The sequence below is a fragment of the Phalaenopsis equestris genome, unplaced genomic scaffold (assembly GCF_001263595.1).
Source record: "Phalaenopsis equestris unplaced genomic scaffold, ASM126359v1 Scaffold000174, whole genome shotgun sequence".
NCBI classification, from domain to species: Eukaryota; Viridiplantae; Streptophyta; class Magnoliopsida; order Asparagales; family Orchidaceae; genus Phalaenopsis; species Phalaenopsis equestris.
In genome coordinates, this window is record NW_018164616.1 from 63076 (window position 1) to 89861 (window position 26786).

The following is a 26786-nucleotide window of genomic DNA, read 5'->3' on the forward strand; positions in this document are numbered from 1 at the left end:
TATCGTGATCATATATAATAGTTTGAGTGTTGAAATATATTAATGATATCAAATTTTGGTGATTTATTGAGTAATCAAATAGATTAATTTATTATTTATAGTTTTTACTATTAATTTTTTAATTGATAGAAGAAAACATTATTCTCACTCTTAGTTAGGTTTTCAAATTATTTTTTTTTAATTCATGTATTCATTCAATTTGATTCAAAATATAAGTTCAAAAATACTTATTATTCTTTTAAAACTAATGTTCCATCCAAAAAATGCATTAATTTAATCCAAATACTTTATGATATTCAAAATTTTAAAATATTTATATTATTTAAAAAAAGTGAACTCAAATCGAATAGGATTTTATTTTTATTCTGATTTAAACATTTTAATATTATTTTATTAAACCAATATCCATTTTGGACATGGGACAAAATATCATTTTTAGTCCATGCTCGTGTGGTATACAATCATGTCCACAAAATTAAGAAATCGATAAAAGAAAGATACATCTTTTTCTTCTGTTTTCGAAATCCTTGCAAAATACCTTTTTTATGTTCTACATCATAAATATTCTATCTTTGTCTTGCATCTTTCCAACAATGTCGTCTCCTTCGCCGTTCTCTGAATGCACCGCCGGGAATCTCCACTGACCACTTCTCTGTTCATTTTTTTCACTTTCAACCTTTGTCTACTCAGGCTCTTGAAACTTGCTGCTTTCATCTACTCTTCCTCTTTATTTTTTCTTTTGAAGCACTCTGATGGGCTTCTCTAATGGTGTCTTCTCTGCTTCGCTGTCCTGCTTTCCGTAGAATTCATTTTCCTTAGAAACCCTAGGGTACAGGAGTGGAGAAAGAAGCCCGCCATGGTAGAATGAAAATGATGCCATTATCTCACAGATCTATGTTTCAACCTTCTTTTACCTTTTGTTTACCTCGTCCCGTCTTTCTTTACTCTAGCGAGCTCTGAGCGTGCTTCTAGGGTTTTTGCTTTTACACTCTCCCGTCGACTGAGGAAGGAGGAAAGCTAGTCTCTTTCTTTCTCTCTCTCGTTCGCTCTAAGACAGTCTCTGCACTGCTCTGTACTGCTCACTGAAGTGAAGATTGAGGGAGGAAGGTGGAAAGGTTGAGGGAAATGGTTGGAGCGGAGGCTGCGAGGTTAAGCCTCACCAACCTCAACATGCAGACGACCTGCGGAGCCTTGCTTAGTGAGCTAGAGGTCTTTTAAGTTTCCTCTTTATTTTTCTCTTATCTGCTTGATTTCATGGATGAGCTTGCACTGTTTCTGGAAACTTTTTTAGAAATCACAGAGCGGCTGACGGCTCCATACTTTTTTGCACGGATGCGTTTTTTGATTTTGATGATTTGATAATTTTGTTGCTTTTTTGGTTTATAATTTGGCATATGATTGCTTCTGATCCATACTATTACAATATGGGTGTTTTATTTAAACGAGTTGATCACTGTTCATGCATTTATATTTCATTTTGGTTGGGGAGCATTTGATTCAAGGTTGTAACAGCATTTGACACAAGCTTTTACCTACATGCCACCTAATTCATACGAATTTACATATCGAACACCCAATTTTTGTTTTTTTAACCTTTACACCACCCAAATCTTTAACACAAGCTTTTACCTACATGCCACCTAATTCATACAAATTTACATATCGAACACCCAATTTTTGTTTTTTTTTTTGCCTTTACTTTTAACCTTTACACCACCCAAATCTTTAATAGCACATAAAAAATACCACCATTTTAACTTTTAAAAAGCCAAATGAACCTTTTTATGAATAAGGTGGTAAGTATGTAAAAAATGAAGTTTTGGTGTTAGATATGTAAATAAATAGGAATTGAGTGGTGTTTATGGAAGTCTTCCTACTTTTTTCAACTTTATTGGAGCATTTAGAAGAAAAAAAACTGTTTTTTATTATGTATTGTTTGATTTAGATGATTTGGTGTAATATTATTTGTTTTCTCTGGTAGGATACCTTTGGCGTAAATATTTGCTTTGTCTTGCTACGTTTCAGTTCAATATTATATTTTTTTTGTGCGATCTATTGCTAAGATTTTGGACTGATTTTTTGCTTTTGATTTTCTTTTATCATTTGCTTGAAATGCCATGTCATGTGAACCATAGTAAGTAGTAACCTTGTTTGGAAGAGAAATTCCTATGTTACATATTTAACACCTAAACATTGATTTTTTACATTATACCAGCCAAATCTTTCATATCACATTAAAAATACCTTCATTTTAACTTTTGAATAGTAAAATACAACTTTCATGCATAGGCAACGTTATATGTACGTAAAAATTGAATTTTTGGTGTTAGATATGTAAATATATAGAAATTGAGTAGCATGTATATAAATATTCCATTCTTTTATCCTGTATGAGTCTATTTTGATGAAGTTTCTGCTTTTTTTTTCTCGCTATGTTCGTTTAAAGTGAAGAAAAAAACTTATATTGCTTGAATGCATCTAGAAATCTTGTTTCCTTGTCAGATTTATTTTCAATGCTCTTGCAATTTGATGAAAAGGCTTGTTTGTTCTTTATAATCACATAAGAATCCCTGGAAATTGTTTTATTGGAACATAAGATATAATTTTTTGTACGAACTTCTAAAATATACTCAATTAATTATTTCGAAATGCTCATGTGCTTCTGTTTTCTTGTATACATTGCCTGAGAGCAGCAAATATGGACAGATATTGGCGAGGATGAAGTAGAGAAGGATAAAATGATGCTGGAACTAGAGATGGAGTGCTTGCAATTGTACCAGAGGAAGGTTGACGAGGCCCGTAACACGCGATCCTTTCTCCGGCAATCCCTGTTAACCAAAGAAGCTGAGATGGCTGCTCTCATGGGATCTTTAGGGGAGCATAACCTTCAATTTCAAGTATGATTTTGTCACCATGACATACAGCATTAGTATGATTTTAATTTGTTTCAAATGATTTTGTGCATTTGATAATTTATTCTAACAAAGATTCATCGTGGCTTGCAATTCTACCTTTTAGTGTAATCTTTTGTAATAACAATTGCTCATTGAAGGTTAATGTAGTTATCATACTAGTCACGTATCTTGCATTTGTAGGAGGAAAATGTCATAAATACAATAAATATTAGCTTTCTTTGAAGAATAATTTAGTGTGTGTTGCCTCACTAGCTCAATATTTTTGTGCACTTGGCTTTCTTTGCTGAATACTGAATATTCAAGAAAAATAATTTAATATTATTAGTTAATTTACAGATAAATTAGTTGTCTTTGTTAATTTTTTTTAGATAGTGTAATCATTTTTAAATATAATTATAATCAATAACCCTTTTTTACACTAGTATTTTTTCAAAAGTAACTAATATTTTATAGTTAGATCAAATCAGGTCAAATTTTCTCAAAAGTATTTAACATATTGCAAGAATTATTATGAAGTGTTAAAGTAGAACATACAAATTATAGCATAAAACATATTATATATATATATATATATATATATATATAATTGCGTTCTAGAAAATTCTCAACGATAGAGGAATCTTGTCTTATTTCATAATTTTCCAACACACACATAAACCGAGATGTAAGAGACAACGAGATTTTTTACGTAGACAAACTCTGAAAAGGGAAAAAATCACTGAGTCTGACCCATTTAAAAGTAATCCATAAAAAATTTAAAACACATATGTTCATTCTTCTCCTATATTAGAGATGAGATTGCAATATGATTGTGGCAGTTACATTAATAGTAGTTGGTTATAAAAGTTATAATTGGTTGTTATAATGCTTGTATTTGTCCATAAAAAATTACTGGCGGCAGTCGACAACGACCTTTGGTGGCCAACGACGAACATTGGTGGTAGGCGACAACCTCTTTTCTTCCGTTATTTATAATTCTTTCCTTTTTTAACATGTTTATCCTTGTATTGTCACGTGTTCAGTTCATTGTTGACATCATGCTGAATGGTAGGTAGCTTCAACTCATTTGATGCTTGTCCGCTATTCTTTTATTGTATGTATATGTTAAAGTTTTTATATGACGCTAATTGGATGATAGATTTGATCTTTTCTTTATATTTCAGAATGTTATTAATCTACTGTTATTTGTCACAACATTATTCATGGATATTAACTTGTATAGATACACATCCATCTAGAATGTTTGATTTATTTGAGGTTATTTTCAGAGTGTTATTCGATGACATTAACATTTATAAAAAAAAATTCAAGAGAAATTTACCTAGGATTGTTAATCTATTCAAGGTTGCTCGTCGGAGTATTGCTCGGCGACATTAACCCGTATGGATGAGGTCAAATAAAATCTCTGTTGGATCAATCATGCTCTAGCTGAGATACGGCTTCTTTAATTCCTTGTAGTGACAAGTATAACTTTTTCTGATACAACAAATCCTCCACCTGCTTCTTCTAGAATGCGAAGTTTGTCCCATTGAACTTCTTCATCTTAAACCTTGCTTCTTCGACCATTGCCCCCACTTAAATCGAACCCCACCCGGCTCGGATACCAGTTTTTAAAGAACACTGTTGTGAAAGTCTTCTTTTTTATTTCTTCGCGGAATAGGATCACAAGATTCGAGAAAATCATGACAACAAAAATTAAATACAGAAGCACAATCAAAGCAACCATAAAAAACACAGGAAAATTCTGTGAAAAAACTCGAGAACGGGAAAAAACTGCGGAGCCACACCACTTCAAATTTCACTATGTAATTTAGAAGATTTTACAAATAACTCGCATAGGTTTCTTCTTCACACTCACACGAAGAAACTTACAGAACTTGCACCAACAATCTTCCATTTTAGATTCGACGCAAAAATCACGTCGAATCACTGAAATTCATTTCTTCGACACTCCTCAAATTCACTGGGTTGTTTGTCAAAGGATATAGAAGAACGAAATTGCAAAGCTCAACAAAAATGGCTTGAAATCGAGATTAAAAACTGTAATCCCGTCACTAACTGTTATGGACGCTTGGGCGCCAAGCTCCTAGGTAGCTGAAACCCTGTGCCAAAAGTGAGCGCCTTAGAGCTTAGAATGGGCTCAAGATTTCCACTTGCTCGGTCTGGGAACACCCAGCGGGCGCTTGAGCACCCATAGCCCGATACCAAGTCATCGGGTGCACTGTCTGTGAGAAAGCTAGCCTACCTGCTGCTCATGGTTGTTTCAATCAAACTCCACACTTAACAAAAGTGAATAGAATCAAGTACGCGCTTGAGCTTTGAGAGTAACAAAAAAAAAATTGTAGAGGAGTGCATCAGAGGCTTGTTGTATATGCATGATGGTTTTATAATGGTCAATGTATTCATATGGATAAGATACCTCGACATAAGAGTTGATATAAGCTTGAATCGTGTTGGAACAGGTTATTATATGGATAAGATACCTCGACATAAGAGTTGATATATGGAAGCTTGAATCGTGTTGGAACAGGTTATCGGAGGATTATATTGGCCAAAGAAGAAGACTTATGGGAACTACAATTGCTAAGAAAATGACTTCTGCCTCTTATGGGAACTCTTCATGAACTAGTGTCATAGCTCTTCACAAATTACATGAATTGGGTTGAGTCGTTTTCTCCTTGCGTGTTGAGGTTTGTGATTTGGTCCAACTGCACAAGGGGGGCGTGTAGAACACCAGTGTCTAGGAGGTCAACATCTTAGCATATTTGAAAAGGAAGTCATGTAAGTGGGGACTTTGAACAATCATTTTGTAGCTGGTCATTCTTGATTGATGATTGATCTCGGGGTAGATGAATCCGACCGATTTGTGCTAATACTAGTGGTCTAGCTTCTCGTCGAAGTTGAAAAATCTCATTTTGAGATTCCTCTATTCTCTGCACACAATCTTCCAGGGGCAAGATGGAGGCACCTTCAACAATGGGATGATGCATACTAGGGGGAAAAGAAGAAGAGGCTTGGCATCTCTGGCTTCGGGATTGTCCTCTGGAATGATGGGTATTGGAGCGGGAGACTCCATCATTATGTGTATTACATTTATTAGCCATTTAAATGAGTACTTAGATTTTCATTAAGAGATTTGTTTCCCACTAATGGCGCCAAATTACGACATGCTAGAAAATTCTCAACGTCAGAGAAAATTTATGTCTTAGCTCAGTATATTTTTCCAACAAAAACACAAGCAGAGATGTAAGGGATAATCAAATATTTTAAAGAAAAAAATCACAAGGTCTGACTAAGTTAAAAACAATCCACTAGAAAAATTAATGTATAAAGATTCACCATTCTTCTATATTAGTGAAGATGGGATTACTTGATGATGTAAGTGGCTACATTAATAATAGATGGCTACAAAAGTTTTAATTGAGTATTATAATGGTCGTAGTTGGTTGTAACAAATTATTGGTGGTGGTGGTCAACAATGACCTTTGGTGTCCGACGTTGCACTTCGGTGGTCTGTGACTAACTTTGGTTGTAGACGAAACTACTGAATCTTCAAGTGTTAAGATTTTGTAGTCAACTCACTCTTTTTTTCATCCTCCCCACAAGTGAAGAATGATAGTCTATCTATAGTTTTTGAGAGGCATTTTGGTAAAATTCACAAACCTCCCAAAATACTCTATCGTACGGTCCACATTAGTTCCCTTGAAGATATGTAATTTTTTTAATTTTTGAGTGCCTTAATGACATTAAAATCTAATGGTCTTAGGCTTTTAGATACCTCTCATCGTGCCGCTCGATTTTACTATGAACATGCCCAATCTTGGAATTGTTTGGTCTTCCAATTTTTGTATGTAAATCTTTGACTATACTTTAAGTGTTTAATATGGGCTTATTTGGACATATATTAGATTGCATCATTTTGTTCTTGTTAAGTCGGTCAATTTAGCTATAAACTTGTTAAAATTGTGGTTGAATGATCATGACTTTGAATTTAGAATATGTTTTGCTCAAAATACATTGGGGTTTGTGCCTGATGATTAAAATTTCTTGATGGGACATCATATATATATATATATATATATATATATAATGCTCAAAATCATAAAAAGTATGCAACATTCATATATAAGGCTTATATAATGATTTATGGTAGATATAACATAATCTATCTGAGTGCATGCAGCTTATGCTGAGTATAATGAAATGCACGTGATCACAAGTAAAATTTTAGTTGTCTATATACATATTGTGTAGTGATTATAATCTATGTTTAAAGGATAAATTAGTAGAAGATGAATCATGCGAACATAATTGCCAATTTATTTTATAGCTCATCATTTAAAAAAAAATAAATAATTTTGTTAGTGACACCCACAACATCTCTTTAGTAGTTCATTTCTAATTGCATTAAAAACTATAGGAAATCTTAATTCCCTTAGCTTCATCATTTAGGTGGGATATTATCTATATAAATGGATGTCATTTCCGGATGATATTCCAAATCTTTATTTATCTTAGAATGAACAAATATTAGCTAGATGAAACTGAGGACAATGTTAGGTGTGGAGTCTAATTGGATGACCCATAAGCAGCAGGTAGTCTGGCTTTCTCGCTGACAGTGCTCTTATCTAGGGCCCATTGGGTGCTCCCAAACCTAGCAGGTCGAAATCCTGCTCCCATTCTGGGCGCTTAGGCACTCACTTTTGGAGCTGGGGCGCCTGCTACCCGAGAACTTGGCGCCTAGGTGCCAAGTCGGAGCACCTAGGTGCCCGGAACAATTAGTGACGAGATTACAATTTTTATCCTAATATCAATCCTTTTTGTTGAGTTTTGTTGTTTCTTTTTTTTTTTTTTGTATTCTTTGAAAAGCATCCCGGTGAAGATGAGGAGTATCAAAGAGGTGGATTTTGTTGATTCGGTGTGATTTTTACGTTGGATCTAAGAGGTAAGATTGTTGGTGCAAGTTCCATAAGTTCCTTCGTGCGAGTGTGGAGAAAAAACTTGTGTGAGTCCTTTGTAAAACTTTCTGAATTACATAGTGAAATTTGTGATGATATGGCTCTGTGGTTTTTTTCTATTCTCTGATTTTTTCACGTAAAATTCCTGTGTTTTTCTTGTTGCTTTGATTGTGTTTTTGTGTTTAATTTTTTATTTTTTGTTTAGGTTTTCTCGAATCATGTAATTTATTCCGTGTAGAAATAAAAAAACAGACTCTTTCGCAGCGGTTTTCTTAACAGACAATAATGTTATAAACGTGTAACATGTGCTTGTTATTCCAATTAAACAGAAAAAAAAACATATAAAACTCCATGGTTCTCTATAATTTATGTATCCATGGTTCTCTATAATTTATGTATAAAAAGAGTGGGCATTTACATACCAGACACCTAAATCCAATGCATTTATATATCTAACATCGAAACTTTACTTTTTTACATTTATACCATCCAATTCTTATCGATCAGTTAACAAATACAACCACTTTAACTTATAAAAAGTTAAATACACATTTGCATGCATAAATAAGGTGCCATCTATGTAAAAGTTGAAGTTTAGGTGTTGGATATGTAAATACATAAGAATTGAGCGGCATGTAAAGCTAGACATAAAGTGCAAGAACTTTTTTGAGTAAGCTATATATCGTGAGAAATGCATGATAAATAGTAAAAGCTACTGCGCTCGACTAAATTGAGTACAGAGATAAACCAAAAAAAAAATAAAAAATGAAAAAAAAATGGTAGAGATATGCTTTGCACATTTCCAAATTTATTTGAGAAAATGGAAACTCTTTAAAGCTAAGATGAGATTTATGAACAGGATAAATAAAAAATGCAAAAAGATTTATGTATCAAAACTTCTTTAGAACTAAGATAAAACTTCTCTTTTTCATCATAATCAAAAACAGTTTTTCAAAGCTACATGAAATGTAAGTTCGAGTAAGTTACACATGAAGAGAAATGCATTATAAAGAGTGGCAATTACAATATTATACACAAAGAGCTAAGCATCTTTCTGGGAAAAAAAAAATGGTGGAGAGGAGGGAGGGCACGCTCTTTTCTAGAAATACACTTGAATGAAAATATTGAGATTTCTTTTCAAAAGGCATTCAGAGAAATCGAATGGCTGATGTCTCTTCAAAAAAATGAAAAAAGAAAAGAATCGAAAATATTAAAACTTGAAAGAGTTTTTGAAACAAAATGCCTTTGGAAAACCTTTATAGAGCTAGGTTGAAAGTTCTATCGTCATTCAGATGAAAAATGCAGTTTTTTTTTTTTCAATGTGGTTTTAAAGCTTTTAATTGATCATACCTGAAATGAGGTTTCTCTTCAGTAGGAGGTTTAACTGAACTCATTGCCGCTTCCTCCCTTCATCAGTTTTTTTAGGAAAACCAGGGATGATTCTTAGACATATTTGATGTTTTATAGAAGGTGACCGGAAGTTTGGCTAGAGATTGATTTTGGAGAAGTTTACCTTAAGTTGAAAATATTAGCAAGCAGTTGAAAATATGTTCTGATACTAAAATATAGCTGATATATAAAAAGAAAACTTATTATAATGAGGAGGGTTGAACTGTTGCAAATAATCCAGGTTTTACACTCGCCATATTTTAGGATATTTGAAATTTTCAGTTTTAGTTTAATACTATTCATTGCCTCTTCATTGCAATGGAGGATGAAAAAAAAATGAAGCTTGGTGCTGCAATGTAAAGGTGTCATCATATAAATTAAAATAGTTCATGATATAACAAAAATTTTTAATTTAAAGCTATTTTTATATCATGTAGTTAGATATTTAATAAAATAAATTAATTATTAAATATCTCTTAATGAATTTAAGTGTTAATACAATTAAATTTGAATTCAAATTTAAAACTAATGACTTGTGATCTAGTAATTTAGCATTAATAAAATAATCAGGACTTTTAAAGTTTAAATTATGTCATTTGTGATGTAATAGTTAGTTATTAAATATATTTAAGTCCAATTTGAAATTTGTGTCATGTGGCAATCATAAAAGGAGCCAAGTGTCGCCATTTGGATTCATGTACTCTTGTTTAGAATTTATAAGAATACCCGATGCCCGTTTATGTGTGATAATCTTTATTTCTACATACTTCATGCCATGTCATCAAAGAAAAATGATACAAAATTGTACATCACTCATCTCTATCTGCTGCAAGTTAATCCTTGTATTTAGAGAGGATTGATGAAATTGATTATATTAAAAGGTGATATGTGAAATATAGTGTTTGTTGAGAATAGGTTTGGAGTAATAATTCTCTTGATACTATTAGGGTATATATACATACATATATATATATATATATATGGGAAACAATCTCCTAATTTACAAACTTATCGAACATATTTATCCTAAATTAGGAAAGGAAATATTCTGAGATAAAAAAATAAAATAACATTGGGATGAAGGGAATAAATAATCCAGAGTTTTCTAAGTTGTCTCAATCAAATCCTCCAAGATTTTCTCAAATTTCCTTCAGAATTTTTGCAGTTTTTCATACTCCCCTTCAAGTTGGGTCATAGTTTTTGCAGAGATCACACTTGGAATTGAATTCTGAGAAGGTGCTTCGATGAAGAAGTTTGGTGAAGGTATCCACAATTTGTTGATGTGTCGTGATGTAGCTTAGTTGTATACTTCTCAAATTAGCCTTTTCTGAGATTAAGTTTCTATTAACTTTAATATGCGTGGTCCTGTCATGTTGCACTAGATTCTCAACAGTACTAATAGTTGTTTGATCGTCTCAAAACATTTGTATATGTCTATTGAAGGTGCATCTCAGTTCCTTAAACGATTTCAGAATTCAACTTCCTTAATAGATTCTCAAAGCCGTTGCTCTGTACTCTGCTTCTGCACTACTTCTAGAAACGATAACTTGCTTCTTACTTCTTCATGTAACTAGATTTCTCCATACATTTGAGCAATAATCTGTAGTGGACCTTCTGTCAGTTAGTTCCCCACCCCAACTAGCATCAATGTAGACCTCCTCCCGATTTTCCATTTTCTAGAAAACCAATCCATAACTAGGATTCTTTTTAAGAAACCTTTGAATTTTGTATACCATCTCTAAATGCTCTTTAGTTAGGTTATTCATATGTTTGCTCACTATTTCGACAAAGTATGCAATATTTGACCTAGTGTATGACAGATAAATGAGTTTTTTCTACCAATTTTTGGTAGTTTCTCTTATCCACATATACTTTCTTATTCCCTGCTAGAGCCCATGTTTGGTTCCATTGGAGTATCAGCAGGTTTTCATTCAATATTCTCTGTTTCCTTTAGTAGTTCTATGATGTTTTTTTTTTTTGTGATATAACAATGTCTTTCTCAGATCTTGCTACCTCCATACCTAGAAAATATCTATATTTCTTAGGTCATTGATTTCAAACTTAGCGAAATTTTTTTTTTAATTTATTTTAATAATTTTTCTTCCATCATCACCAGTGAGAATCATATCATCCACATATATAATCAGTGCAGTAATCTTATTTCCACGAGTGTGTTTTATAAATAATGTGTGTTCATCTTGATTTTGAGAATATTCACTGGATTTCATAGTTTTAACAAACTATTCAAACCATGCCCTTGGTGAGTGCGTAGACCCATAGAGCGATTTCCTAAGTTTGCATTCTAGGTGTTTGTTGGAATTATTTTGTAAGTCTTGCTGGTATTTTCATGTACACTTCTTCCATGTCCCCATTTAGGAAGACATTTTTTTTTATGTCAAATTGGTGCAGTCCCCAATTCTTGTTAACTGTTATCGAAAGGAGAACTCTGATTGTATTCAGTTTGGCAATGCGAAGGTCTCGTGATAGTTAATCCCGTAGGCTTGTGTGAAACATTTTGTAACAAGTATGAATTAAAATCTCTCAATAATCCCATCAGCTTTGTATTTGATGTTGAGCACTCACTTATATCCAACTGTCTTTTTATCCTGAAGGAATTTTGTAAGAATTCATATGTCATGTTGTAGTGTTTGAATTTCCTCTTCCTTTGCTTTGCTTTTTGAATTTTCAAGAGCTTCGCGAATGGATTTAGAATTCTGCACACCATCAATGTTAGATATGAGGACTCTGTGGGATGAGGATAGCTCCCTATAAAGTACATACTATGCAGATTTTCTCGTTGCTTGCATCAGAAGAGAAAGAGGATAACTCATGAATACTAGGCTCCTTACCCAAAATTTTAGGTGAATGTTGACTTGGGTTTTGGTTTGAGCGATTCTGTTCTTGCAAGTTATCTTCCACCCACTCAATAATTTTTTTCCTCCTTGTGTACACGCCTATTTCATTTTAGCTCTCAAGTCACATAAAGCTATCATACTAATTCTCTTTTCTATGGCTCTAGGAAATGTGAAGCTAATTGGGTCTTTCAGTTTTTTGTGCAATTGCTTCTGCAGAATTACGACACTCCTTAGGCAATTATTTCACCAGCTTCTAGTTTCTTTTTTGTCCAATACATCCTTCACGAACCCCATGTCACTCAGCATTCATTCTAAGGCTTTAGCATAGGAGACATTAATAGTGAGTTTATTGACAACCTCTAGAGTATTGGGACATCTGTTGGCCCTTCCCATGCTTCTGGGTCTAAGGAAAGGGTGATGGTGGTCTCTATTGTCTTGTCCTAGGAGGTGAGGCAGGTCTTCTTTAAGTATGGAGTCAGTTTTTCAAGAAGGCTTGCTGGCTCAGTATCTGACTTATTGGTTTGCTCTCTATCTTGAGGGTATCTTCGCATTCCATCTCAGTCTTTGCACTGATGGCTTATTCCACATTTTGATTTCTTGGTTTAACTTCAGTGATACTAAGGAGCATTCCCTGAGGTCTATTACCAATCGCATTAGCTAACTGCACAATTTGATTCTCTAGTTTTCTCATGGCTATAGCTCAGCTTTTTAACTGGTTGACTATCTGTAACATTATCTCCTCCAAAGATAATCTTTTCTCCTTAGTCTGGGCATTGGAAGCAAATTCAGGTGTGTTGGTCTATCTCGGGTCACTATTTCCCTGGTGGTTCCAATTCGCTATGTTTGGATTGGTCGTTTCCCTGTTATTGGTTTCCCACACCTGAATTTTATTGATTCGGTTGAATTTTGGTTGGTTCTTCCAAACTGGTTTGTAGGAATTGGAATATGGACTGTTGAACTTAGTGCCCGTGATATTGACAGTCTCTAAGGCAACAATCCTCGGATCTTCTATTAGTTCATAAATCTAGTTGGGAATTATCAAGTTGGGAATGAATGATGTGATGAAAAATTCAAAAATTAAGTACGATCACTAACTAATAACAATATTTACCCAATAATTCAAAAGATCCACTAATGAATAAACTTTAACTTATTTTTAAAGTAAAGCTGCTGTTAATGTAAATATGGCTTTCTTATTTGGCCGGGTTTTTGATAAACAGTTTCTTTTTTTCCACTTGCTTCTAGCTAAAGACTTTATCATGAAAGGTGTAGTTTAAATTATTCTGGTGACAAGCTGTGGTATCTATTTACATTGTCATGCATAATTTTGAATGAGCTCAATTTGAAATACATGGGTTAATTCTTTGGCAGTTGTGGATTTCTTGCTTGTTATGGTTCAGCTTTTGTTGAATGGTATTTTTAAATTTCATATTTGTATATTATCTTCAATCAAATTGTTACCTAAAATTGATGTTTCAGAATGTTGCAGCATTTTATGTCTTTCTGGACTACATTTTGCAGACGGACAGGAGTCTAGGATCACTAAGAAGGCAAGTTGCTTTTATCTCGCAAATGGTGGAGGACCTAAGGTTGAAGAAGGATGAAAGAGCAAAAAAAATTTCTGAAATAAAGTCAGAGATTGAAAAGATCATTGGAGAGATTAATGGATGCAATCTTCAAATTAATAATGGTAAAGTGGAAAATGATGATTTCTCAATAAGGATGTTGAATGACTATCAAGCACAGCTTCGCTCCCTTCAGAAGGAGAAGGTATGCATTTGGTGTTTTTTTAGTCACCATCCTTTAAAACCCTAAGCATTTTTTTGTGGCCATCTAAAATTGTTACGTATTGACTCTATCTTGCATGACTCATACGAGGAGATATGTTTCAAACTTTTTATGTGAAAGCTTGGAAATGAGTTAGATGATTTATATTGAGAGATTTAGGCTTTTTTTTTCAATGTGTGAGGCTGCGAGTTTTGAGTAGGGTATGCAGTATTCTTTTATTGCATGACATGATTGTGACTTTTTGTTAGCAAAGTAGATTTTCTCCTCTTCTGCTGATATAAGCTTACTAAGCATAACCATGAAAATTTTGATGTTATTTTTTTATGATTGTAAATCCTTTTTGTAGTTATTTTGTGTTTCATTGTACTTTTTATTTTTGATATTTCTATAGCATAATGCTAGATGTACCCATTTTCTTATCAAAGCGAATGGTTCCGAGGAATATGACAGTCATGAAGTTCACAATTGAGAAGTTCGATGGTTTATAAGAGTTTCGAGTTTTAGAAAACTAAGAGTGGCATTCTAATTTGATTGTGACTAATGATGACGCTCATGTTACATCTACATACGAAAATTCTTGAAACCACTAGTAAAGAGGAGAAGACAAAGATCAATGAGAAGGCTCTTTCCACGATTTGATTGTGTTTGGCTGCTGAACTGTTAACAAAGTTCTATGAGGAAACAATTGTAAAAAGTTTATGGCTTAAGCTAGAGCTGTGTACATGACTAAACATGTCTAAAAAATAAATTTATTAAAAATGGAGACTCTACTTACTATCCATGTCTGCCAATGCACTTATTAAATCACATATATATGAGTTTAATTTCTTTATTTGAGATTTCAGAATTAGTAAAGTGATTTTTTATGATGATCAAGCTTTGTTGATATTGTGCACTAGTTTGTTATAAATACTATCGAATAATCATTTTATATGGACATGATACAATAAGCTCTGAGGATGCTTTGAATGTATTTATTTCAAAGGAGCTAATTATTAGACTTAAGGGTGAAAATAAATCAATTGAAGATTTATTGTTGGTTACGGTAAGATTATATGAGCAATGGTTACTTCTTTTAATCATGAATTCTCACAGCAAGTTCCAAGGATATTAAATGTTTTTATTTTAAGAAGAAATGGCACATAAAAGAGATTATTACGGTTTGAAAAGAAGATGGCGTGCAAATGACAATCACAAGGAAAAATTGGTAGATACAAGTGTAGTTGTAGATTGGTTTTGTTCTTGCATTGACAATACTTTTTTGGTGATTGAGATAAGCGAGTGCAAAGAGCAGTGGATTATAGATTTAGCTTGTTCATGTCATGCGCATTCTGTTAGAGACGCTTTCAAGTAATTTATATTCTATTGGAGTCAAGTGTAGTTGTGGATTGGCTTGGTTATGATGGTGCCCATGCTCTTTTGGTGATTAGTGGAGACAGGTGCGAAAAGTAATTGATTTTGCATTTATTCAAGTCACCTACGTTTTATTGGAGATGTTTGTCACATATGAGCTAAGTTTTAGTTGTTCTATTTAAATGGGAAACATAGTTGTGTGCATAAGTGCAAGTTTTGATGCTATGAAGTTGGGGACATATGGTAGTGTTTATTTTGTTGGATTGAGTTAAATAAGTGTTAATTTTGTGCAATAATATTATATAATTATGTGCTCTCAAAGTTGCATGATGTATGCTCTCTAGCGATGCTAAAGCCCTTATGATTTTTAAGATTGTTTTAATTGCTTCAAAGGCAAATAGGCTTGGTGGACACTATATTGATGAGTGTAAATCTAGTGTTGATGCGATGAATTCTTAAAACTTTTGTGAAACATGAAATTTACAAAAGCAAAAGTGGTTTAGGTTCTAGGGAACGGTTTTGAGATAAATAGAAATTTAAATTGTGGGAGAGCTTTGGAGGATCACTATTTTATAGCATAATCTTGTTCCAGGCTAGGTTGTATCTCTACAATTTTCAAATGAGGAAACGGCTAATTCAAGGATACTAAAATTCAATGGCATGCTGATGATCCAGTTTGGTGGTGCCACTTAAGAGTGTAACATTTATTTACACATGTACTCATAGATACATTCAACTTAGGCAACATTTAAAGCCCGAAGAGATTGTATATTTCAATGGTATGGGAGCTTAGAGTATTTACAAAGTGATTTAATTTTTTTTAAATTAATGAGTCAAGGGGAGAAATGCGAAGTATTGACTTGATATCATTCATGAACCATATGGTTAGGTAGGTTTGAAGCTTATTGTGTGAAAGAATGAAAATGAGTTAGGTGATTTGTTAGGTATTGACAAAAATATTCATGAATGAATTACATGATGAGATTGTTATCAATCATGAAGACTTGAAAATGGTTTATATGATTTTGCATATGTTATATAGCTTTGCATTGAGTTGTCGGTTATTTAATTTGATTTATGAAAGCTTAACTGACATGACAATACAAGGAAATCTTGAATTTTTGTGAAGAAGTTAAGAATAAATTGAGGCGAGAGAGAAGATGTAAGACAAGGGGAAGGAAAGAGAAGAAAATCATAAAGTATTATCATGATTAACTAGTCATATATATTTGAAGAATTTATAAATGAGAGAAAAAATATGGCATACAAGGAGAAAGAAAGAGAAAAACTCTCAAAATTTGTTTTTTTCCCAAGCATTATCTTGATCAATTAATCATATCTTTTTGAAGAAATTTTAAAGTGAGCAATTTTATGGTATTTTGTTTCTTTTGTTTGAAGCATTAACTTGATCATTTAAGAGAGTTAGTATCGTTTTTTTCTTTGTTGAGTGACTGTATTGAAATTTGAGAAGGGTTGGCTATATTCTCTTTGATTCCAACTTGAATTCTGCTGAGCATGGTTAATTTGTGGAGTAGTGTGGATTAGTTGTAAAGAGTAATCAATGAGATTTGTATCATAGAATATATAGATAAGATCCTCGAATAAATGTATCAAAAGTGTTAATGAATAGCATTGTCAAGGCGAGTCAATAGACATTGTGAGTAGAAAATTCTCAAGCCTTGTTGCCTAGGACTGTAAATGAGCCAAGCTTGAGCAAGCTCGGGCTTGGCTCATGCCCAGGTCATTCAATATTAATTTTGTTTGAAATTGGCTCGTGCTTGGAATTGCTTAGGAACAACGTGTTCGTGTTCGACTTAATTTACATATTCTTGTTCATGTTCAGTTCAAAATTGACTCATTTAAATTAATTAAAAAAATAGATATGGGGTGTTGTATTCGAACATGCGCTATTTCTATGCAATAAAAAGTGCACAACCACGTGATCAGATGAGCTGTAGTGATTTAAACTTAGATATAAATTTATATAATAGTTCTCTTATTTTGAGCTAAAATGAGTTGAATAGGGTCGACCAAAAGGTTTTTTGTGTTCGGTTCACTTAACAAACGATTCAAACATGAGTTGTTTGCAAATAATGTGCTTTTTTGGCAGCACTATCATTGGCTTTGGAGAATAAAGGAGATCATGGAGGTGGACATTCTGATCATATGCAATGTAGGTTTGAGGAGAAAGGATTACATGCCATATTAGAATATAGAGGTTATTATAAAAGAGTCCATCTTTATTAAATTGTTTTTAAAAGTGTAAACATATTTATATAAATAATATATATAGTTTTCTTATTTCAAACTAAAATGAGTTGAATACGATTGAACAAAATGTTTTTTTGTGTTCGGTTCGCTTAATTAAGGAACGATTCAAACACGAGATACTTAACAATCCAAATATGAGTTGTTTGTGAACAATGAGCTTTTTTGACAGTGCTATTGTTGCCTTTGGAGAATAAAGGAGATCATGGAGGTGGACATTGTGATCAAGTGCAATGTTGATGTGAGGAGGAAGGCTTAAATGATTGATAGGCTCCAATGCCATATTAGATTATGGAGATTATTATAAATGACTTCATCTTTATTAAATTGTTTTTTTAGTGTAAAATATTTATGAGAAATAGAAGAGATTTGGTTACTTAGTGGTAGATGATGGAGACAAGGATCTCCTGGAGGGATCTCCCGAAAGAAAGATCCCTAAATTTGTAGGGCAGAAGCCAATAGAGCACAAATGGGTTGTAATCAAAGGGATAGAAGAGAGCAGGCCAGTGCAGATTAGTAGCTCAAGGTGTGCAGCATTGAAGAACAGGTGTTTAGGGAAGATCATGAGAATTCTAGGACATATCATGCGGATTAAATGAATACATATTTTCTTAGTTCAAACATGATGTTATATGAAAAAATAAGAGAAAATAATAATACAATAAATGTTAATATACTTAATAATGATGAAAAATTACAATAATAAAAAATCTATTTTTTTCTTATATATAAAATAGTGCATGTGATAATTTAGATATGATGGTAAAATTAAATTAAAAGATAATAAATTATAAAATGTTAAGGAAGATTGTAGGGTATATGCTATGAGGATGAATGGAATAGAGATAATAGTGGTTATATAGTAGAAATTTAATGGTTGACTTCTGAGTTGATTAAATATTAGTTATATTAAATTAATCATTATGATGGTATTCTTAATATGATTGTTCTTAAAAATTATAAATTTAAGTTTGTGAAGAAAAAGGTAGGGCTCTGAAAAATGCATAAATTTAAGTTTGTGAAGAAAAATGTAGGGCTCCTAAAAATGCATATTTTCTTAGTTCAAACATGATGTTATATGAAAAAATAAGAGAAAATAATAATACAATAAATGTTAATATACTTAATAATGATGAAAAATTACAATAATAAAAAATCTATTTTTTTCTTATATATAAAATAGTGCATGTGATAATTTAGATATGATGGTAAAATTAAATTAAAAGATAATAAATTATAAAATGTTAAGGAAGATTGTAGGGTATATGCTATGAGGATGAATGGAATAGAGATAATAGTGGTTATATAGTAGAAATTTAATGGTTGACTTCTGAGTTGATTAAATATTAGTTATATTAAATTAATCATTATGATGGTATTCTTAATATGATTGTTCTTAAAAATTATAAATTTAAGTTTGTGAAGAAAAAGGTAGGGCTCTGAAAAATGCATAAATTTAAGTTTGTGAAGAAAAATGTAGGGCTCCTAAAAATGCATATATGAGGAAAAGAGACAAGTATTAGTTTTCATTGTAATTTTTATGGTTTATGAGAGGATTCATTTTGGCTGTTGAAGCAATACGAGATTTATAATAACTTATCTTTGAAATTAAACAAATATTTAAAGAAACAAGAAAAACACATTATTACTTTTAAATGGTGAATTACTTAATCATGAATAGATTTTTTTTTTACTTGAAATGTTAGAAAAATGTTGTTGCTAAAATTCGATGGTGATTTCAAAATAAAGTTTGATTAATAAACTAGAAAAGTAGTCTTAAATATCTTAGAAGTATACAAGAAAAAATAATCAAAAGATTTATCTTGCTAGATTTGATCTTAAAGAAAGGCAAATTGGAAATTTTATGACTTAAATATGATATATGTTAAATAGCTAATTGCATTATGTAGATTGACATGGAATTTTGCAAAAGTCTGGAAATTCCTTGTGTAAAAGGAAGTGTAGTTACGAGGCACAAAGGATTTTGAAAATTTATTTATAGATTGGTACCAAAAGATCAAGTTAAAATTAGCTTTGGAGAATCTGCATGCATGAAAAAATTTAGGTTCGTATGAGATATCTATTGAGATTTAGAGTGTTATTAGCTATATTAAAATTTATATTATTTTAAAAATTAAATAGATGTCTGATGAGTTGACAAAGTATCAGTTCCTATTTTTATGAATAAAGATATGCACAAGAGTGTGCAAATTATAGATGAATTAAGTTAATATGTCATTTAAAGTTATGGTAGAGAGTAATTAAACATAGGTTATGACAAGATACAAATTTCTCCAAATCAATTTGGATTCATGCGGCAAGTCTCTATGGAAGCAATACATTTATTGAGAGGTTTGATGGAGAAGTGCATAGAGGGTAAGGATGAGTTATATATGATTTTTTTTTTTATTTAGAAAAATCTTATGATAAAGTTCAAAAGATATACTTTCGTGAGTTTTAGAAAAATTTTATTAACGTGGATATGTGTTAATAATGTCATGTGATATGACATTATTGTGGAGATTGTATTGGCCAAGTTTTAGAATTTTCACTTCAATCATACATGTACAATTTAATCGAATTCATTGAGGAAGAGAGAATTCTTAGAAGTGGCCTCAAATATATGTGCTAGATAATGATAATGATGACATATGGCATACAACAAATAATTGTGCATGCTTCTTGTACCATATGTCAAATTTCGATCTAGGAGTGTAAACGAGTCAAGTGTAGCTCGAGCCACGCGCGGCGTGAGCTCAACTTGAGCTTAATTAATTTTATTGAGTTCGAGCTCAAGCTTGAGCTTAAGTCTACGAGTTAGAGCCAGCTCAACTTGCAATTTAATTATCCATGTACAATTTAATCGCATTCACTGAGGAAGAGAAATTCATAAAACTAGCCTAAAATACCCGAGTTAGACAATAATAATGATAATGATAATGATAATGATGACATTTGGCATACAACAATTAACTGTGCATGCTTCTTGTATCGTATATCAAAGTTCTGTCTAGGGGTGTATGCGAGTTGAGTCGAGCTCGAGGCACCCTCGGCTTTAGCTTGAGCTTGTTTAATTTTATCGAGTTCGAGCTTATCTCTATGAGTTCTAGCAAGCTCACGAGCTGGCTAGTTTAGTAAAAAAGAGAGAAAATGATATTAATTTAAGATAATATTATACTAAAATGACAAATAAAATGAGTAATTAAAAGATAAATAATAAGAAATTACTAAATATAAAATACAAAATATTATTTTTTTAACAATTTTTATTACTTTAAAAATAAAAATTTCAAATTTAATATATTTTGAGTATATTTTCAGTTAATATTTTTTTAAACGAGCCGGCTTACGGGCTAATGGGTTGAGTCGGGACTAGTTTGAGATTAGCTTGTTGGCTCATCGAGCTCAGTTCACGAGCCACTTATTAAGCTGAGCCTCTCTTGAAGTCTTCACCTTTTATCACAAGTAACATAAAAACAACTGTAGATCTCCCAAAGTATCATTTGTTTTTTCGCTGTCAAGTAATAATGTGGCTGGTATTTTTTTATTCTCACATCATTATTATTATTATTTCTTTAACGCAAGAGTAATTTCAATCTTTTAATGAGTTATTTGATGGCATAATTCAATTTTTGGATAATTGGTTCAAAAAATTCCCAAGTTTCTCAACCAGCATGTTTTACTTTGGATGAGATAGCTCACTTTGTAAATATTAGTTTCATTTTTGGAAATATAATACCTTCTAACATTGCTCTTGTTTTTCCAGTCAAAGCGTGTTCACAAGGTCCTCGAAAGTGTAAATGAAGTGCATTCATTATGTAGTGTGCTTGGCAATGATTTTGTCAAGACATTGAATGAGGTTCATCCAAGCTTGCACGAGCCCGGTTTAGGCCAATCTACAAATATTAGTGATAGCACATTGGAAGGACTTTCACAAATGATTCAGAAATTAAAAACAGAGAAGAGAAAACGAATTCAAACGGTAATAATATTAATAGCTCTACATTTTTTATTTTTTGCTAGATGATGTTGTAGTTCTTATTATTACATAATTTCAGGTGTCTCAAGTCCTTGAATCTTTAACTGAACTATGGAACCTATTGGATTCGCCGGAAGAAGAGCGCAAAATTTTTGAGAACATTTCATGCATTTTTGGGTCACGAGAGGAGGACGTGACAAACTCCGGTGTTCTATCAATTGACACTGTGAAGGAGGTTTGTCCATAGAATCTTATTCTCTTCTTTAAAGAGAAAGTGTCAAGACGATCTACCAACTTTTTTGTAAGGGTCTATTTTAGTCTCAAAGTCTATAAAAGTGCAAATTTAGTTCTCACACTCTTTTAATCAGGGCAAAATTAGTTCTTTATGGGCACTATTTTAGCTCATATTAAAAGATTCTAGGGACTAATTAACACTTTTATAGACTCTCAGACTAAAATGAACCCATTTAAATAATCAGGAGATTATTTTGACACTTCACCCATTCCTTTAAACAACTTGTGTTATGAACATCTAGTAAAGGCAACATTTTTTCTCATGTTTGACAGATTGAAGCTGAAGTTGGCCGATTAACAAAGTTGAAAGCCAGCAAAATGAAAGAACTCGTCTTAAAGAAAAGATTAGAACTGGAGGAAGTGTGTCGGCAAGCACATATCGAACCCGATATGAGCACCGCATCTGACAAATTGTGTGCTTTGATTGATTCCGGTATGCATCTTATTTTCCTTTTCTGGTGAAGGGTTCCTATTTTATTAGAATATTAAACCTCTTCACTCTTTCTGTGGTTAGCTCTTGTGGATCCTTCAGAACTGTTAGCCAATATTGAATCTCAAATTATTAAAGCAAGGGAGGAATCCTATATCAGGAAGGATATTATAGACCGAGTAAGTAAATGGGAGGCAGCTTGTGCTGAAGAAAGGTGGCTTGAAGAGTATAACCAAGTAATATTTTCTTTCCTAATGAGACTACATTGATGACTTTATTGATTTCACTTTTTAAACATGAGAAGTTTTGTCAAGTTTTTTGAAACAGTTTTTTTTTAATTGAGTTCTGCCATATGATGTTTTTATTGTTATGCTGGAGCCCGGTCGAACCCGCCTCCCGCACCCGTTCGACGTAGGCAATTTGCCGAATCACGTAAATCTGTGTGTTGCGCTGTGGTGTTACTATTTTTTGTGTGAATTTTTTTCGTTCTATTTTTGCTTCGTCGATCGTTCTCTTATTGCTTTATAGATATACCACATCAACTGGTATATCTAAATCTCGCAACAACAACTGGGGTCAGAGCTTTGTTTGGATCTAAGAAAGTATGATAGTTGCAGAATTAGTTAAGGTTTCAGGGATCAAGAAATTTGATGGCACAGATTTTGTTTATTGGAGAATGCAGATAGAGGATTACTTTTATGGAAAGAAACTTCATCTTCCGTTATTGGGGAAAAGACCTGAAAGGATGAATGAAACTGAATGAAATTTGTTGGATCGACAAGTTCCGGGGGTTATTTGATTGACTCTATCGAGGTTCGTTACACACAACTTCGTGAAGGAGAGGACTACTGCAGATCTCATGGGAGACTTATCAGGTATGTATGAAAAATCATCGGCGAATAACAATATGTAATTGATGAAGAAGTTATTCAACTTGAAGATGACAGAAAGTGTTTCTATTGCTCAACACCTGAATTATTTCAATACTATCACAAATTAATTGTCGTCTGTTGAAATTGATTTTGATGATGAGATACGTGTGCTGATGTTGTTGGCATCATTGTCAAATAGTTGGGAAACTATGAGGATGACAGTTAGCAGTTTTGCAGGTAAATCTAAACTGAAATGTGATGATATTCGTGATTTAATTTTGACTGTGAAAGTTTGCAGGAAAGTTTCTGGCGAGATCTCAGGTTCGAGTTCGGCACTGAATGTTAATTTCAGAGGGACATGACAAGAAAGAAACTCAAATAGAGGGAGATCAAAATCAAAGTCTTGCCTGCTGGAATTGTGGCCCATATAAAGAAGAACTATAGGAATCCCAAGAAGATGGAGAATGATAGCGCAAATATGATATCTGAAGAAGTACATGATGCACTATTGCTAGCAGTTTATAGTTTTGTTGATGATGGAAGTGAAGAGGAAAGTGGGTCCGGGGCACCCATTCCTACAGATGATGGAGAACCAAAGAGCTATGAATAAATCTTGAAAGATGAAAGTTCGAGCAAGTGGGAGTTGACATAACTTTCACCAAGGAAGAAGACATTACACAACAAGTGTGTACCGGGTGAAGACTGAGCGTGATGACAATAAGAGATAAAACTAGACTTGTTGAAAAAGACTTTTAGCATAGGCAGGATATTGTCTATGCAACGGGAGTTGTAAGCACTTGTAAGCAGAGACGAGTAATTCAGGAAATAGCATGAAGGTGCAAGGCTATTTGGATCCTGCTGATATGTTGACTATGGATGTTACTCTTGAGAAACTGAAGTTGTGTACAGCTTCAGTTGGTCTTCTGGAGTGAAGACAAGGCAAGAGATGTAGTTGGTCTTCTGGTGTTGGATTCAAGTTGGAGGATTCATGGAATATATCAGTTCAAGGAAAGAGATGTAGCATGTGTACCAGTCTCCAAGTGGGAGATTTGTTATGTTGGAGCTCGGTCAAACCCGCCTCCCGCCTTCCACTTCCCAGTCCTGCGCCGGATAGCGATCCCGCTCCCGTTCGCAAAAGGTCGCGATCGCAACTCTGCGGTTTCGCGAAAACCGCCGCTCCGGCCTCCATTTTGCGAAAACCGCCAACTTTCGTTTTGAGTTCTTCTTTGGGTTTCCTCGGAATAGAGGAAGAGTTCTTCGGTTTCCGCGGGATAGTGGGAGAGAAGTGCAAGGAGAAGTAGTTCCTTGCGGAGGAAGAAGGAAGGAGAAAGAAGAAGAAGATTGTTTTTTCTTGGCTTCTTCTTGGTGACTTGTGGCAGAAAAGAAATTGGGTTTATTTCTCTTGTAAGTTTGTCTTCTTCTGTATATCTCGGTGTAAAGATTTTTCGGTGTATATCGGTGTAGAGAGAGAAGAAAATAGAGAGAAGAAGAGAGCAGCGAAGTGAGAGATTCCTCTTGTAAGTCGAGGTGATCGACTGGTGTAAATTCCTCAAGTAGTAGAACCCTCTGCAACTCCGTAGATGTAGGCAATTTGTCGAACCACGTAAATCTGTGTGTTCCGCTGTGGTGTTACTGTTTTTGGCTCGTTCTATTTTTGCTTCGTCGATCGTTCTCCTATTGCTTTATAGATATACCACATTAACTGATATATTTAGATCTCGCAACAACATTTATGAGTCCTGATTTTCTCTTTCATATGGATCTTATCAGCCAAGGTTTTGCTTTCTGAGCTGATCTTACCATATGTTAAATAATTTGAAAATATAGTGCACAATTTTTACTGTTTAAGGACGCGATTTAGTTAAATTAATCTCCCAAAAGTTAGTTTTGTATCGAAACAATGTTCATTTAAATTCAATGTATGCCAACCCCAACAGAAGCTTTCCTAATCTCTTTGTTTAAAGTTCATTCTTGTTCAAGAATAGGCTGATACCTTCAATTACACAGGATGAGAACAGATATAGTGCCGGAAAAGGTGCCCACTTGAACTTAAAACATGCAGAGAAAGCTCGTGTTACAGCAGTCAAAATTCCAGGTATTTAAGGCCCAGAAATCCTACTGTTCATACGTCCATAAAATCTGCAAAAACTGATTTTTTTTTTCCTTGTTCCAGCCATTATTGACAATTTGATGAGCAAAACAATTGCCTGGGAAGATGAAAGGAACATGCATTTCCTTTATGATGGGGTCAGTTTAATCTATTTCTCATTTTTCCTCAGATTCTGCTGAATTTCTCTCAAAACTTCTGAATAACTTGCTGAATCTTATACGCTTGATCCATGTAGGTTCGTTTGATCTCTCTATTGGAAGAGTATAAGCTCGCAAGGCAACAAAAGGAAGACGAAAAAAAGCGTTTTCGCGTAAATATACTTCTACGAACAACGCTTTTTAGACTTTACACAATAATAATAATATAAGCATTGAAATTCCTCTCTGCAGGATCAGAAGAAGCTTCAACATTTACTTCTTACAGAGAAAGAAGCACTCTATGGATCAAAATCCAGCCCAAAGAGGAGCAACAGTTTAAGAAAACCCAATGGATGTCATGCTTATGGGAACGGGAATGGCTTCATGACACCCGGTCCTCGTAGAATTTCCATAGGCAGCGCAACACCGGAGCTCCTCACTCCTCGCTCGTACTCCGGCCGTCAGAACGGCTACTTCAAGGAAATGCGACGGTTATCAACAGCCCCTCTCAACTTTGTCGCTCTACCCAAAGAGGACACAATCTCTTCCTTCGCTTCTATCAGTTGCTTTGAACCTGGGTCTCCTCCACGGGGTTAAATTGTAAGCTTTTTGTATAAAATGATTTCAACTATTTATGCTGTTATTACTTGGAATGTGATGTGAGGTTAAACCTTGCAGGAGGAGAAGAAGTTAACAGATGAAAGGTATAAAGCTCTAACTTTGTGCTGAATTGTTTAACATTTTAGGGAAGTATTTTGTTGTGAAGATTTAACTAATGAGTGGATGTAAGAATTTATGATAATTGATCTGTTTTGTTGAAATTTATTGTATCCCAACAGAGTGCTAACTTGATTAGAAATTCTGTTATGTTAACCTTTATTTTAAGTTTTAATGTATATATAATCCTTGTGGCACTCATATGTGCATGTCATGAGTTTCATGGTGATTTTTGGTTGGGGGCATTTACATACATACCCACCAATTCCTATGTATTTATTTATCTAACGACTAAACTTTGCTTGTTTAACTTTTATATACTCCAAATCTTTTGTTTTAAGTAAAAAATTATGACTTATTTTTAACAGTAAAACAATTATTTTCATGCATAAATATTGTTTACTAAAAAATGCTAGCATGAATCTTGAGGGGATCTAACCGTCGGGAATGGAGGTGTGCGGATAGAATGGTTGTTGTTATCAATTTGTAAATTTTATTGATGCATTAAAATTAGAGGTGATTAATTTTGTTTGAATAATACCATGTTTCTGCACTCAAGGTAACTCAATTCGATCGAGTGATGTCGACAGTCGATTAAAATGTTCGGGGAACATAAGTTGATGGAACAATAAAGTATAACAATGTAACTGCTCAACCACAAATACGAGTAAAGGAAGTTTTTGAAACAGAATAAAATTCGAACATTTTTATTATTTTTGTT

The 26786-nt window shown here is 33.3% G+C and overlaps 1 protein-coding gene across 1 annotated transcript; it reads left to right on the forward strand.

Annotated features, from left to right (window-relative positions):
* Positions 1-476: 476 nt before the first annotated feature.
* Positions 477-26278, forward strand: LOC110022191 (65-kDa microtubule-associated protein 6-like). The gene is made up of 12 exons (XM_020721013.1): positions 477-1209; positions 2694-2897; positions 13639-13887; positions 21293-21508; positions 21585-21740; positions 22073-22232; positions 22314-22465; positions 25109-25196; positions 25275-25348; positions 25447-25521; positions 25601-25948; positions 26027-26278. Exons 1-11 carry the CDS (start codon positions 1126-1128, stop codon positions 25943-25945), a joined length of 1803 nt encoding a protein of 600 aa, XP_020576672.1. The 5' UTR covers positions 477-1125; the 3' UTR covers positions 25946-25948; positions 26027-26278.
* The last annotated feature ends 508 nt before the right edge of the window (positions 26279-26786 follow it).